At 50.8% G+C, this 14,957-nt stretch overlaps 2 protein-coding genes, 2 long non-coding RNA genes and 1 other non-coding gene across 5 annotated transcripts; 3 read left to right on the plus strand and 2 right to left on the minus strand.

The window, feature by feature from the left end:
• Positions 1-7: 7 nt before the first annotated feature.
• On the minus strand, positions 8-6,756 carry Emg1 (EMG1 N1-specific pseudouridine methyltransferase). The gene is made up of 6 exons (XM_005066021.4): positions 6,443-6,756; positions 1,233-1,334; positions 1,014-1,155; positions 714-772; positions 495-644; positions 8-283 (listed from the first exon to the last, which is right to left on the minus strand). Exons 1-6 carry the CDS (start codon positions 6,608-6,610, stop codon positions 170-172), a joined length of 735 nt encoding a protein of 244 aa, XP_005066078.1. The 5' UTR covers positions 6,611-6,756; the 3' UTR covers positions 8-169.
• Positions 6,757-6,843: 87 nt separating this feature from the next.
• On the plus strand, positions 6,844-11,476 carry Phb2 (prohibitin 2). The gene is made up of 10 exons (XM_005066019.4): positions 6,844-7,126; positions 7,290-7,374; positions 7,619-7,698; positions 8,458-8,642; positions 9,338-9,467; positions 9,578-9,681; positions 10,081-10,158; positions 10,452-10,528; positions 10,970-10,975; positions 11,123-11,476. Exons 1-10 carry the CDS (start codon positions 7,000-7,002, stop codon positions 11,148-11,150), a joined length of 900 nt encoding a protein of 299 aa, XP_005066076.1. The 5' UTR covers positions 6,844-6,999; the 3' UTR covers positions 11,151-11,476.
• LOC121137371 lies at positions 9,750-10,005 on the plus strand. Its single transcript, XR_005874623.1, has one exon. It is a non-coding gene; the product is annotated as a small nucleolar RNA U89 (small nucleolar RNA).
• Positions 11,445-13,383, minus strand: LOC121137062. The gene is made up of 2 exons (XR_005874274.1): positions 13,229-13,383; positions 11,445-12,229 (listed from the first exon to the last, which is right to left on the minus strand). It is a non-coding gene; the product is annotated as an uncharacterized LOC121137062 (long non-coding RNA).
• A 16-nt stretch (positions 13,384-13,399) lies between these two features.
• On the plus strand, positions 13,400-14,432 carry LOC121137063. Its single transcript, XR_005874275.1, has 2 exons — positions 13,400-13,673; positions 14,298-14,432. It is a non-coding gene; the product is annotated as an uncharacterized LOC121137063 (long non-coding RNA).
• Positions 14,433-14,957: the final 525 nt, after the last annotated feature.

Below are 14,957 nucleotides of genomic sequence, written 5' to 3' on the forward strand. Positions count from 1 at the left end.
AATCAGGTTTGCAAAAGAAAAGCACAGTCTTTATAGGAAAAATAAAAACTGATACAGTGTTGGCTCCCACTCTACCATCTTGGTACAGAAGATTATCTTCCAGCAGACATCGTAGGAGTTAACAGACTGAAAGCCAAGAGTCCTGTCTGAGAACTAGGCTGTGCCGTTCTCACACAACGCCCCACACTTCTTCAAAGGCTGTGGTAAGTTTGGCACAGGTAAGGGCAGCAGAAAGTGGGTAGTTGCTGATGGACACCATCTTCTCTGTGTACTCCACACTGACCTGACGAGAGAAGGAGCTGGTCAGGCAACTCTTAGCAAGGCAAACTCCTACAGAAACTGGCATCTCAGCTCCTCTGCTAGAGACAAAGCTGCCACTTGTTTTCCAGCTCTGTTCACACCCTGGACTTCCTGACTTGTGAGAACAGGGATTTTAATATGCTAACTGCTCACGGTATCCTGCTCCATGACTGTATCCTGAGTCCAGACTGTACCTTGCCATGGGCAAAGGCCCCGACCACGAAAACAATTGGGTCGCTGCTGGGCACCAGGTCTCGCAGGTCACTGACGTCTGTCGTGGAGAAGGAAGTGCCAATTTTCATACAGCCAACAGGGAAGTGGTCGGACACTGGATTCTTAATCACCTAAAGAGAAAAAGCAAAGTCAGCCCCAGAAACAGCCCCAGAACCTACCCATAGCTTTCCCCAGCTCACCTTCAAAAGCTTCTGAGGGCCATCAGCTGCCCGGACACTGAGTTTGTGTAAAAGCTGGACTAGGAAGGGGAAAAACAAGAGTTCAGAAGAAACCCAGTGATCTACGCAGAAGCCCCTGGGAACACGAGGCTGTATCATCTAAGATGTTACAAACACACAGTCAGGGTTGTTACTAATACTGTGATGGCTTTATTCCTCACAGAAACAAGGGATGTGGAAAAATCCCAGGGGCCTGTCCTGGCTGAAGGACTGATTCCTCCACCCTTTCCTCTCTTCACTTTATAACTTAAGGCTTCTCACCCATGAGGCCACAAAAGCGGTCAAAAGTTCTGGGAATTCGAGTCTGGGGATTCACTTCAATGAGCACATTCTTCTGTGTATGGATATAGACCTGTAGCAAGCCAGCTCGGTTCAGGGGGCTGTCCATCAGCATCAGTAAGCTCTGAGAAAGGGAGACAGCGAGGCACATGAAGCCTGGAGAACAGAGCATTTGCTGCCTTCTGTAGATGGCACAGTTACCTGGTGGGTAATGTCTGGTCTGACTTCTCCTGGGTCCCGTCCATTCTTCAACAACATGGACTTGTGCTTGTCACAGTTGAGCAGCTCGTAAGTTTTCCCTGCCTGAAGAACAGAGCAATGGAAATTCTATCATCTAGCCCAGTAGTTCTCAAAGTGTGGTCCCTGAACAGTGAGCACACCCACAAATTCAAGCCTGCTCTAAACCTACACCAGAACACTGAGGGGCCAGAAAGTTTCTCAGGGGATTGCCAGATGGCCACATTTAGCTTTATCTTTTAGAGACAGACACAGAACCAACCACCTTACAGCCAAAAAGAGGGGCATGCGTCATACCACATTGAGTTTTTGAGGCCTGTGGCTATCAGGCAAGGTCACAGAAGTCCTAGAATGGACAGGAGCTCATGAATGAGACTCATCCCAAGAGCAGTATGTGTGTGCTGAGGAAAATGCCAGCTTGGGATACAGCAAGAGCCTGCCTCAAAAAATCATTGAGAAAAAGCAGGTGGACTGTAGCTTAGTGGCAGAGGGCTCAGCAGGGCCCTGATTTCCTCCCCAGTGCTGCAAAATAAAAACCTGGAAAAAGGTTGGACCAGAAATGGGAAGGTACTGGAGGACTGGGATTATAAATGAAATTGCCTTGTAACCCAAGAATCCTCTCAAGCAAAGAGCCAAAAACCCTAGTCAGAAGAACACAACAGCTGAGCCGTCTCCTGACAAGTTTATGCATGCCATAAAATGGGCAAGTGAAGGCTCAGGGCTTGACTCCGAAATAATTGTCACTTGTAATTTCAAATCTCAAGGAACATTAGGATGCTCAGTCTAAGCATGACTGGAGAGAGCGCTCAGCAGACATGGGTACTGGCCACCAAGCCCGAAGACTCAGGTTCAATTCCTGTGAATCACATGGTGAAAGAACCAACGAGTTGTTCTTTGACCTCCACACGTGCCCAAGTACACACACACACACACACACACACAAAAGTCTATAAACATGGCCTTTGACATGGGTCAGCAGGTTGGGCACTTGCTTTGCTACCAAGCCTGACCTGAGATCACTCCCCAAAACCCACATAGTAGGAGAGAACCTACCACCTCAGGTTGTCAGTGAATGAACATACATGCTGGGAAATCTTTTGAAACAAATACATTATGTAAAAACACAGGTTTTGAAAGGCTGTGTATCACTAGAACTTTATTATGTCTAGAGACAAAGTGATAATATATTTAAAAATATTTGGGGGATTAAGTTTTGAGATTAACCGAGTAGTATGAGATGAGTAGCACCCATGTCAGGTGGGCTACAACCTGAAAACTCTGGCCTTCAAGGGCAACCAAACACATGTGCCTGCCTACATGTATGTCTGCACCATATGCATACAGTACCGGTAGAAGCCAAACGGTCACTGGATCCCCGGGAACTGGAGTTAGTATGTGAGCCACCATGTTAACCCATCATACTGGAAATTGAACCTGGACTTTCAGAAGAGCAACCAGTGCTCCTAACTGCTGAGCCATCCATTTCTCCAGCCCCACATGAATATTAAAAAGAGAAAAAAAGTCAAAATAGGGGCTTGGTGATTAAGAGTACCTACTGCACTTGCTCTTGCAGAGGACCTGGTTCAGTCCCTAGGGCCCACCCACATGGTGGCTCGAAATCCCCTGTAACTCCTGCTCAGGGAGATCAGAATGACTTATCTGAACACGTAGCACACATAAACTCATGCAGGCATACGCATAAATAGAAACCTTAAAACAATGTCAGAACATAACATGATCAAGAACTAAGTCCTTAGGATGCCCTTAGTTGCAGAAGAAAATGAACCTTTTGTATGATCCAATCTCAGCCCATTGGTGTGGTAAAACTGGAGGTTTTGTTTTAAAATTATTTACTTAGTTTTACATGTATGAGTGTTTGGCCTGCATGCCTGGTGCCTAGAGAGGTCAAAGGAAAACATCAGATCCCTTGGAACTGAAGTTACAGATGTCTGTGAGCTATCAAGTGGGTGCTGGGAGCTGAACCTGGATCCTCTGCCAAAACAAGGGCCCAACCACTGAGCCACCTCCCCAGGCTCAGGTCTTCTTTTATTGAACCATCAAAATGTTTCCCTTAGTAAATTGTGATAATGGTTTATGAAACAAGAGGAGGTACTGATCTAAAACCCACAAACTAGAGTGATCAGAATGAAAACATTGCTAAGTTATTAAAGATACAAGAGAAATGCTGAAATTTTACAGTCTGCCCTAATAGGAACAGTACATAATCACGTGACTCTACAAGCTGATGAAGAGATGATTCATTGATGGGTTAACAGGAAGTATATGGGAGGCATCACTCCACTGTCACCTCTCTATACTTCTACATCAATTTGTGTGCATGTGTGAAGTTGAGAGGCTGTGTGTGTGTGTGTGTGTGTGTGTGTGTGTGTGTGTGTGTGTGTGTGTATGTGTGTGTGTGTAGGTATGTGTACATGAAGGGCAGAGGTTGATGTCTGGTGTCTTCCTCCATCGCTCTTCTGAGTTCGTTACTGAACCTGAGCTCACCAATTCAGCTAGGCTGGCAGGCCATTGAGCCCTAGGGATTCACCTGTCTCAACAATGCTGGGATTACAAATTGAGCTGGTTCTTTTTGTTTCCTTCATTGTTTGTTATCTTTTTTACTTTTTGAGGTAGGGTCTCTCTATGTAGCCTTGGCTGGCCTAGAACTTGCTTTGTAGGCCAAGCTGTCCTCAAACTCAAAGACTTGCCTCCCTGTCAGTCTCAGAGTGCTGGGATTAAAGGCATGCAATAGCATGCCCAGCATGGACTGGGCTTTTACATAGGTGCTGGGGTTGACTAAGCTATCTCCCCAGCCCATGATGGAACAGTTCCACTAATAAGAGGAAGCAGCATTTCAAATTGGATGTGGGAGCTCACATCTGTAATCCCAGCATTCAAGAGGCCATCAAGCGCCAGGTATAGGGTGAGATCCTGTCTCAAAAAGTAAAATAGAACAGCAACAGATACTTAATAATTACCTGGACATGGTGGCCCTGATTTACAATTCTGGCATTCAGGAGGCTAAGGCAAAGGCAGAAGCATGGCAAGTTCTAGACCAGTCTAGGTTATATGAGAAGACTCTGTCTCAAAACAATAATGAAGTTAAGTAGTAGTGATACAAAACCACCATAAGGAGAGTTGCAGTTACTAACATTCAATGGCCTTAAGGATAGAAGAGAACTTAATGCTTTCAAAGAACTTACAGGGGGCTGGAGAGATGGCTCAGTAGCTGGGAGCACTGGCTGCTCTTCCAGAGGATGCTGGTTCAAGTCCCAGATCCACATCGTGGCTCCTAACTATCTGTAACTCCAATCCCAGGGGATCTAACAACTTCCAGCTTCCCTGGGTATCCGGCAAGCACATAGTACACAGACACACATAAAATAGTTTTTGAATTTCAAAAGAACTTAAAGGAGGCTGGACTGCCAGGTGGTGGTGACACATGCCTTTAATCCCAGCACTCGGGAGGCAGAAGCAGGTGGATCTCTGGGAGTTCCAGGCCAGTCAGAACCACATAGTGAGACCCTGTCTATAATAGGGGTTGGAGAGATGACTGAGCAGTTAAAGAGCACTGGCTGCTCTTCCAAAGGACCTGGGTTCAGTTCCCAGCACCCATATGGCAACTGCCTGTAACTCCAGTTCCAAGAGATTCAGCATGCTCACATGCAGGCAAAACACCAATGCACATCAAAAATCTTTAAAAAATGATGATGATGATGGGCAATTACTTAGGAATATATAAATGCCTGTCGTTAGGCTGCAAATAGCAATTACAGAAGAAAGTAAAAACTCTATCATTTAATATAAAAGGTCCAGGTTTTTTGCTGGGTGTGATGATACACACCTTTAATCCCAGCTCCTAGGAGGCAGAAGCAGGTAGATCTCTGAGTTCAAGGACAGCCTAGTCTACAAAGCTAGTTCCAGGACAGCCAGGGCTACACAGAGAAACCCTATTTTGAAAAAAAAAAACAGGTTTTCTAACTGCAAGTTTAGTAAAGTGCAAATGAAAAACAGATGGGAAAAACTCTCACCTTGGTTATTAGAAACACTAATAGGACTATCAATAGAGTTCCTTGTGGTTTAGCACACACCACTTTACAAAGTGATGGCAAGCTTGTTTTCTTTCTGTTTTGGTTTTTTGAGACAGGGTTTCTCTGTATTGTTTTAGAGGCTGTCCTAGAATTAGCTCTTGTAGACCGGGCTGGTCTCGAACTCACAGAGATCCTCCTGCCTCTGCCTCCCAAGTGCTGGGATTAAAGGCGTGTGCCACCAACGCCCAGCAAGATTGTTTTCTTATAGTCACTAAGTAGGGGCTAAGGACCAAAATTAAAATACAGATCAGGTCTGGAATGGTGAAATTCACCTATAAATATTTAGGAGGTTGAGAATAGAGAATTCCTGGCCAACCTGGACTCCACACCAAGACCCTGACTCAAAACCAACTGAGATGTGTGTATGTATGTGTATAAATTTCTGGGCCTACACACTGAATAAGTTTAGCTCTGAAAGGCAAGACACAAGAAAGGCAGAATGAAGGGGCTGGAGAGATGGGGGAGGGTCTTAAGAATGAGTCGTCTTGCAGAGGACCCAAGTTGAGTTCCTAGCACCGACATGAGGTGGCTCACAGCCAAATGTACACATAAGTAAAGTAAAATAACTTCCGTTCCAAGGGTTTGTGTGAAAACACTGCCCACGGTGTAAGACAAGGCACTGCTGATTTGACTACACTCAGGGAAATGAGTGCTAGGTTAAAAAATAAAGACGAAGGCTTATTAAATAAGTCATCCAGACGTGTTTCAATTAAGCAGAAATATATAACGAGCTGATAGTTGAAACCCTTTTAACAAATTAAAATATGAAATCCTTAGAATAAGAGGCTGGGGAAGTAACTGGTCTTTGGGATGTGGGACACACCTCAATAGATAATGCCTCCCTCGCGTTCCATGCTCTATCACAGACTCCCTGACAAGTTAACTAAAAGCGAAGGTGAGGGTTAGGACAGTCAAGAAGAGCAAAATAAAGTATTTCCAACCCAGGATTTCAACGGCCTTCAAAACTAGGTTATCCCTCAAAGGCAAATGTCACCACCCAGGTTTTTTCCATCCATCCTGTGTTCCTGGTCCCCACAGATCTAACCAACCAATATACTACTTGCACACTCTGTTCCAAACTACCTTGACTGTCTCCAGACTGGCCCCTTCCAGCACCACAATGAGCCTACGGCCTCCGCTCTTGCTTCCTGCCCCCAGCCGGGGCCTCTTGGGCGGCGCATTATCCCAGTCCTGCTCCTGCACTGCCAAACGCCGTTCACGAGGTTGGAAACCACCACTGGGCGCAGCCATCTTGTAAGCAGACCGGAAATTACGCTGACGTCCTTAAGTTAGACCATCGCGTTCGTCCTCATTGCAAACTTCCTTCCAGCTGCCATTTTGAAAGAGGGCGCTTGGAAATGGCGACAGCTGTCGTCCTGAAGTACCGAAGCCTGTCTAGGAGGGCGTGCCTCCAAAAGAGGCGGGACTTCCGGATGCGCTTTTACTGTGCGCGAGGTTCGGGTCCGCCTAGGCAAAGGGGGCGGGTTCAGAAGGAAGCGCACTTCCGGTGCCCTTTCTGCCGCGAGCCCCGCGGCCCCCGATCCTCGTGTGCAGAGCGAGGTCTGTAACCTGGAGCGGGGTAGAAGCTGGCGGGCAGCACCTCCTGACCGCCGGTGCCGCCGCCTTCCGGAGGATCAGACATGGCCCAGAACTTAAAGGACTTAGCGGGACGGCTGCCCGCCGGGCCTCGGGGCATGGGCACGGCGTTGAAGCTGCTGCTGGGGGCCGGGGCCGTGGCCTATGGCGTCCGCGAATCCGTGTTCACCGGTGAGCCACCTCCTCCCGCTGGCTAGACCTCGCGGTCCGCACCCCACTGGCCTGCCTCCCCAAAGTGTTCGCGCCGACCGTCTCCCGCGTCCCCGACCCACTCGCGCCGCCCAGTACTTTGATCAGCAGCAGCTTGCCCTGACTCCCACCCCTCTCTCCACAGTGGAAGGTGGTCATAGAGCCATCTTCTTTAACCGGATCGGCGGCGTGCAACAGGACACAATCCTGGCCGAAGGCCTTCACTTTAGGTAATGGCGGGCAGAGCGCACGGGCCCTGACCCTTCACCCTTGACGGCCGTAGCGAGACTTACACCAGGATTCGGTGCTGCTCCGACACTCCAGCAGTGCATAAGGGCTGTTCTCCAAAGGGAAAAGAGATAGCTCCTTGTCTGTGGTCATGGGGAGGAGCAGGCCCAAAGAGGTGAGGGAAAACTGGTCCAAATCAGTGAAACTGCCGTTTCCCAATTCCTGTCCCTGACCTCTCCTCTCCAGGATCCCCTGGTTCCAGTACCCCATCATCTATGACATTCGGGCCAGACCCCGGAAAATCTCCTCCCCCACAGGTTCCAAAGGTAGGTGTGGGCAGTTGGGAGCTGGGTGGCAGGTGGGAACGAGCCTGGCAAGCGACCAGAAATGGTGGTGTCTCTGAGGTCTGGGTTTCTACGTCTTCAAAAGAGCACGCCTCATGACTTAGCACAGTACCGTCCAGCACTGGGTATGCTTGCACGTTTTAACGTTACTCTCTGCCTAGCACAAGCTGAATCCGAGAGTTGCCTCTCCTCTCGGCCTTCCTTGCTCCCTAGATCCAAGCCTTTTGTGTTGACTCGTTGGTTGCATCTGCAGTATACCTTGCTCTGGAGAGACTGCCCCACTCTTCACTAGCTGTTTCCTTCTAGACCATACTTAGAAGCCCCGCCTTTGACATTCCCCAGGCCTCTGCCTCATTCACGTGTATACACGGAGGCAAGTAGCCCACAGTGATGTGCTGTTTTTGGTGTGTGATGTTTATTAATTCGCTAAGCCCTGGAAGTAAGAACTTGGGAACGCTGGTTCTTGAGTCCTTGGAGTCTAGGGGAGACCACAGTTGTGGTGGTGTCCACACTGGAGGGTGCCCCAAGCCCAGTAGCAAAAAAATAGAGTCAGCTGGACTAGTAGAAGGCTCACAGCAAACAAGGATCTGTCTCACCTGTGTTGTGTCCTCCTTGCTGGCGTAGCCTCTTCTCCCCAGAGGAGTGTTAGGCTAGGTAGACATGGTGGGAAGCACTCGTGAGAGAAAGTGCTTGGAGAGGAGGAATTTGGCTTTAACCAGTCACTACTGGCCTCACCCTCAGACCTGCAGATGGTGAACATTTCCCTGCGTGTGCTGTCCCGACCCAATGCCCAGGAGCTCCCCAGCATGTACCAGCGCCTAGGGCTGGACTATGAGGAGCGGGTGCTGCCGTCCATTGTCAACGAGGTGCTCAAGAGTGTGGTGGCCAAGTTCAATGCCTCGCAGTTGATTACCCAACGGGCTCAGGTCTGATTCCTATCACTGTCTGCATGGCAGCAGCGTGTCTCCTTTTGGTCCAGGGTACTAAAAGGGAGCATTTTATATAATAGAATAGAAGGATGGGGTGGGAGGGGGTTGGGAGTTGCCTAACAGGCACAAACCCTGGATTTAATCCCAAGCATTATTTAAACCAGGTGTGGCACATCCCTGTTATCCTAGCACTACGGAAGTAGCAGCAAAAGGATCAGACGTTTAGGGTTATCCCTGGCTGCCCAGCCAGTTTAACGTGGGAAAAGCTGCACTGATTGTCACTCTGGGAAATAAGGAGAAACAACTGTAGAACCTGATACCGGTCAGTGTTAAGGAAGCATAGAAGAAAACAATGGGGAATACAGTCTTACCCACGTCTCCAAAGGCGTTCTTTCCTCGCTTGGCAGGAAGCTAGGCAGTGGAATATAAATATATATATTGCATGGAATAAAGGGAAGATTAGGGGTCAGCGTGACATAGGGCAGTCATGTTGCTGCCTCGTCTGTCACGTGAAGACATTGACTGAACCGGGTTTTTTCTGGCGAATGTTTGAGGACTTAAGAAGTGTGGTTGGTTTGCTGCCCATACTCAGGAGCTCTGGTATTCAGATGGTTACAGCAATACCACCTTCCTTCCAGTTCTCTGATCCCCTCAAGCCTCCCCTCCCCTCCCCTCTCCACCCTTGTTCCCAGGTGTCCCTGTTGATCCGAAGAGAGCTGACAGAGCGCGCCAAGGACTTCAGCCTCATCCTGGACGATGTAGCCATCACCGAGCTGAGCTTTAGCCGAGAGTACACAGCAGCTGTAGAAGCCAAACAAGTGGGTGAGTCCCCGGAAGAGTGCTCAGTGGGCTCCTGGGCGTGGGAGGAGGGCCTCCATGTGGTTGGGTTCTTACCACCCCACAGCCATAACAATACTCACTCGCCACCACAGCCCAGCAAGAAGCCCAGCGGGCCCAGTTTTTGGTGGAAAAAGCAAAGCAAGAACAGCGCCAGAAGATCGTGCAGGCTGAAGGGGAGGCTGAGGCTGCCAAGATGATATCCTTGTGTTGCAGAGCTCATGGCCTGCTCCCTGGGACGCCCCACTTCCCATCCTCCCCGATGGGCCGGCTGATGAGACTAAGGCGAATGTGACAGCCTACTGACCCTTGGCTTCTGGGGTGGGGAGGGGTGACTCGTGAGATCTGAGATCTTGGTGGGGCTGCCCGAGGCCCGACTCCCCACTCTAAGGCCAGATCAACAGCATTCTGGCCTTGCCTTCAAGTCTGCTGCCACCTCAGTTCTTGGCAGCACCCTGCAGGGAGGCCCACAGCAGGTGGCCAAAGCGTGAGTAGCCTTGTGAGCACAACCTTGAATCTGACAGCCCAGGGGACTCTGCGGGGGTGGGATGGCAGATGTAACCCTGGCCTAGATGAACCCTTAACCCTGTCTGCTTACCTTGGAGAAGCACTGAGCAAGAATCCTGGCTATATCAAGCTCCGAAAGATCCGGGCTGCCCAGAACATCTCTAAGACGGTGAGAGAAAGGCCTCACTCTCCCAGGGCTGCCCGTTGAAAGGGAGAGTATTCCATTACAGTCACACAATGGGGATTAGAACCTTACTTGAGTCTCCTGGGTACCCTTCGTCCCCCAGAGTCAGAGGCTTTGTGTTTATGACTGTTACGGAAGTGTAACACCAAGGCTTCTCACTGCTTGGAACTTGGGACTAGACCAGGAGCCTGTTACTGTCTTCCACTGGGTGGACCACTGAGTCACGGGGACCAGACTTGAGACCTCTGCTAACACAGCCATCCATCCCTCTCCTGTAGATTGCCACATCCCAGAACCGCATCTATCTCACAGCTGACAACCTTGTCCTGAATCTACAAGATGAAAGCTTCACTCGGTAAGAGCTGCCACTGTGCAGAGAACTGAGCGCCTACATCTGGTCCCTTGGGCTCTGGACTCCGATACGGTAGTCATGGGGCCCTTGACAGTTTCTCTGAACACCAAAGTCAGAAAAGTAGGTGTCTCTGCCTGGCAGTTCCTGTGTTACACCCTGTAGGACTGACTTTATGAAACAAAATAGAAACACTTGTGTAAAAGGCATTTTATTTATAAATAGTTAAGTGGAAAGTGATGGCCAACGGTGTTCTGTGTCCCTGCGTAAGAACCTGAATGCTGCTGTGCTGGTAATGAAAGTCAGGACCCCACAGAAAGTGGCCAAAAGAGCAGTCGTCGTGGGGGAAGGGGGGACACAAGGGTCTAGAGCAGCTGGGGCCTGAACTGACTAATCATATACCTCTCTTTTCTGTTTCCTGTTCACTCCATGATGTGCTGGCTGTAGGGGAAGGTAAGTGGCAGACTGCATCCTCCCTGTGGAGTCCCTGCTGGTCCTGTCTCTATACCTCCCTCCCCAGTCACACCTCCACTTGGGAAGAGGGGATAGTCTGGAATGTTCTGCATCTCACACATCAAATGTTTTCCCTTTGTTCTACAGTGACAGCCTCATTAAGGCTAAGAAATGAGTTGTGACCATCTAGAACTCAACCAACAAAGGAAGGAGTAGATGCATTTCTCGTCCAGTTTTGAAGAGCCAGCTAGGGAGGCCAAGCACACCCCACCCTGACCCAAGCATCATGTGATGGATTCCTCTGTACTTGCCCTCTTGGATTAAGGAAGATGAAGACCAACTCTTTCAGAGGGCTTTTCCTCCTCCCTGTATTGACCTGGGAGTTGCGGGGGACACTGTGATTTCTCAGTGATTTCCTACATTGTTGTCCCTCTCCCAGAATGGGGGGAGACAGCCACCATCCCAGAAATTCTCAATAAAATTTTTATTACTTAAACTGAAGCCAAGGTTTTGCATCTGCATGGGTTACATAGGGTGCACTCTGGGTCTCTGCCAGCAGAGGGCACAAGCAGTCTGGCCTTTGCTAGGTCCTCAGAGTCTGCTGGCTCCAAAACAGGACCTAAGCTGGGAGCAGCAGACCTCAGCCAACGGCCCAGCTACACCCCTTCCTTCACCGCACCCTCCGCGTCTACCAAACGAACCCGCTGATTTAATAACATCTTGCTCGAAGCTGGAGCAGCTGTGGCTTTGCTGAGCCTAACTAAAAACTTGATGACCCCAACGGGAGCTGCTTCCTTGGTAACCAGCTTCTGGGTAGCTATGGGGAGATCTCGTGTTCCTCCTGAGGGCTTCAGGGTTCCAAAGTCCCACTGGGCTACCTGCACTGTCATTAGTCACCAGGTACAATGAGCTATTTGCATATAGGTTCTCCCTACAGACCGGGGGTGGGCTTCCCACCCCCACAGCCCAGGAGCCCAGCTAAACAACCTATTTTTCCACAGATGATCTCATTCTGAAGACACTACATCTCGAGTACTGGAAAATTAAGCCATTACTCATATCTGTAGCTCACCAGAAGCCTTGCCATCCTTTTCCCTTCTGGGTAGATAAATATGTGAAACCATAAAACAATGCAATCGGAGAAGAGGTGAGCCTTGAGTAAAGTCAGCAGCCTGGGTTCTTGAAGGGAGTGGATGGATCTCTCCTGAGGTCTAGGAAGCCTAAGACCGGCCACTGGTCACTGACATTCATGTTCTGAAAAGACAATGGAAGAGACCAAATGTGTTTCCAAATCTTGCTGCTCTTCTGAAGGCAGCCATTTTGTCTCTTTCCCATTGTTCCCCTTTGCCAAGTGATTCGCACATACACACCCCATCCAGAAGGTTAAAGGTCGGAGGTTGTTGGTCTGGTGGCCTCCACGGTCTTCGAGGCTCCAAGAAGGTCACTGCTGCGGGAACTGACCCGGGAGCCATCTTTACCAGACAGTGTTAGGAGCTTCATACTTCAACCATCCAACACTGCACTGGAAGATGGACCCAGAGCCGGCCAACATAAGACCAGACTACACCTGAGCGAGAGAGCCGAGCCGCCGCAGGCTAGCTGGCTGGCTGGCTGTGCGTAGACAATCCCAAGGCCAAGGTCGGCCTCAGGTAGGTTCTGGATCTACCAGATGACAAACCGCACTGGGCTGGAGGAGGGGCTGGGGCCACTGTGTTCCTCCAGTGGGCGAGCGGCCAACCCGAGAGCCACTTAACTCAGGAGAAGGGGCTTTCAAGCGTACGTGGAGTCGAAGGAGTTTGCTACCGGATTGGGGCCAGGGGCCTGAGGCACTGGACGACGCTGACACGGGGACAGGGGCCTCCATCATTACCCGGCAGTATTAGAGACTCCCAACCAGCACCCAAACACTGCGGGGTAAGACGAGGGCCCCCACCCGACCAGTCCACCTCCAAGATCAGTCCTGCTAAACCCAAGCACCCTGGGAGAAGCCGGAGATCTCTGGCTCCCATCCCCCACCTCCGCGTCATTTGGGACACTTCCGGGTGAGCCTGGCTGCTCACCTCCAGGCGGACCCTGAGTTGCCCATCACTGAGTCCAAAATCAGCTGTAGCAGCCCTTCCTCACCCCTCCGCTGTCCGCCTGAGAGCCAGCCCCCTACCCCCCGCAGCCCGTCCCTGCCCCCAACACACGCCAGTTCACTGCGCTCCACAGTTCCTAGCGCAGCCCCAGGACCCCGTGATCCGTGGCCTTTACCTGGCACCAGACCCGCCTGACCCTCAGAGTGGTGCAGAAGAAAGGAAGGGGTATCGAGGCCCCGGATTCGACCGCCTAGAGCCGCCTGGCCTCCTCTTCCTTCTTCACCTGCCGGGCAGCGCTGGCGCCTCACCTGGGCCCCGCCCGCTGCTGCCCTGCGCACAGGTGTGTCCTCCTGCCATAGGCTGCCCCCTCTCCGCCTTAACTCCTTCCCTCCCAGCACCAGCCCTGGGCACCTCCTCTTTGGGGCCTGGCTCACCCCACCAGGCCTCCCGCCCTTTCTGGCGGCCTTTCTTCTCCTGCCTCGGCTTTCCCTGTTTCTAAAGGAATAAAGGGAGAGGCCATCTTTGGATCCCCTTGCAGTGGCACCTTCTCCAAACTAAAAGTCCTCTCCTCCGAGGCCTCCAACCCTGCCCTCAGGCCGAGTCAGAGGAGCCTCCCTGAGGTCAGTGTGGGGTCAGCTAGGCAGGCATTGGTCTGTGTCCCCTCTCCAGTGCTAAGCCAGAGTTGGACAAACCCTTGGGAACTGGGAAAGATGGAAACCCCACCAGACCTGTGGATCCCCTAGCCTCTGCCGCAGGCCTCCAGATCTTTGGTTTTACCCTGATGTTGAAGCGTCCACGCCGGTGTGAGGAAAGCTGGAACCTGCTCTAGCTCTACACGCCCACCCCCCACTACCCCACCCTCTCTAGAGAACCCACCTCTCTGCAGAGCCCTGGAAGAGTTAGCCCAGGGCAGTAGAGGAGCAGGATGGGCCTTCCTTCCATGTGGTTCCGAGTTGCTGGGAGAGGGGCCCTGCAGCACACAGGTGATGCCCCACCCATGCACCCCCTGGAGGGCCATAGCTCCAGGGAGCTATCATGTTGCTCACGCCCAGAGCGGACTCTCTCTTTGTTCTCCATACTTTTCCCTTGTAATTTTGTGGACTAGTTCTGGCTGGGTCTCCCAGACCTCGGCCGAGTCCCAGTAGGATACGCTAACTTGTCACCCTCAACTGCTCCCAGCACTACCCTAGGACCCATGGCGCAGCAGGCCCTCAGGCCAATGTGCTATCCTTCGCTTTTCCCAGGGTGGAAGCCAGCTCTTTCCAAGGTATGGCTGGCACACTTAGCTGGCCAGGAGATTCAAGTTACAGATGAAGAACCCAACTCTAGACAAAAGGAAAGGAAGGGGGACAAAATAATAAAATGACCTTCAGTGACCAGAAGATGTCACCGTGTGCTTTGGGAACTGTAGATCTGGGGAAGCTAGATCAGTCCCTCCCAAAAATCTTCCTAGTTGTTGGATCTATCAACCAACAGCAGGTTGTATGGCAAATCTTTCTGGGGTGGGCCCTGCTGAGTCTGTATGGTACTGAGGACATGGACTCTGAAGGCCAGTGGGTCCTAGAATGTTGAACAAGTGAATTTGATCTCCCTGTGTCTCAGTTTTCTCCGCTGTACAAGCAGGAAAATAAAGGTACCCAGACTGAGAGCCAGGGAGAGAGCTGTTCACTCCCTGGCACGTGGGAGGCCTGAGCATTGTCCCCAGTGCCACAAAAAATAAATAACACAGGAAGTAAAGCACCTAGGATTAATTCATTAATTCTATAGTCGTTTAAATAGTGCCTGGGCCTGTTGCCAGCCTGTAATGTAGCAGTGGCCATTGTTATTGGCACTCACTATTGCCACATCTTCACTATGGAGCCCAGAGGGCAGATGAGTCCAGACCACCCTCTGCTGCAGAAAGG

The sequence above is a fragment of the Mesocricetus auratus genome, unplaced genomic scaffold (assembly GCF_017639785.1).
Source record: "Mesocricetus auratus isolate SY011 unplaced genomic scaffold, BCM_Maur_2.0 Super-Scaffold_100676, whole genome shotgun sequence".
Taxonomy (NCBI): Eukaryota; Metazoa; Chordata; class Mammalia; order Rodentia; family Cricetidae; genus Mesocricetus; species Mesocricetus auratus.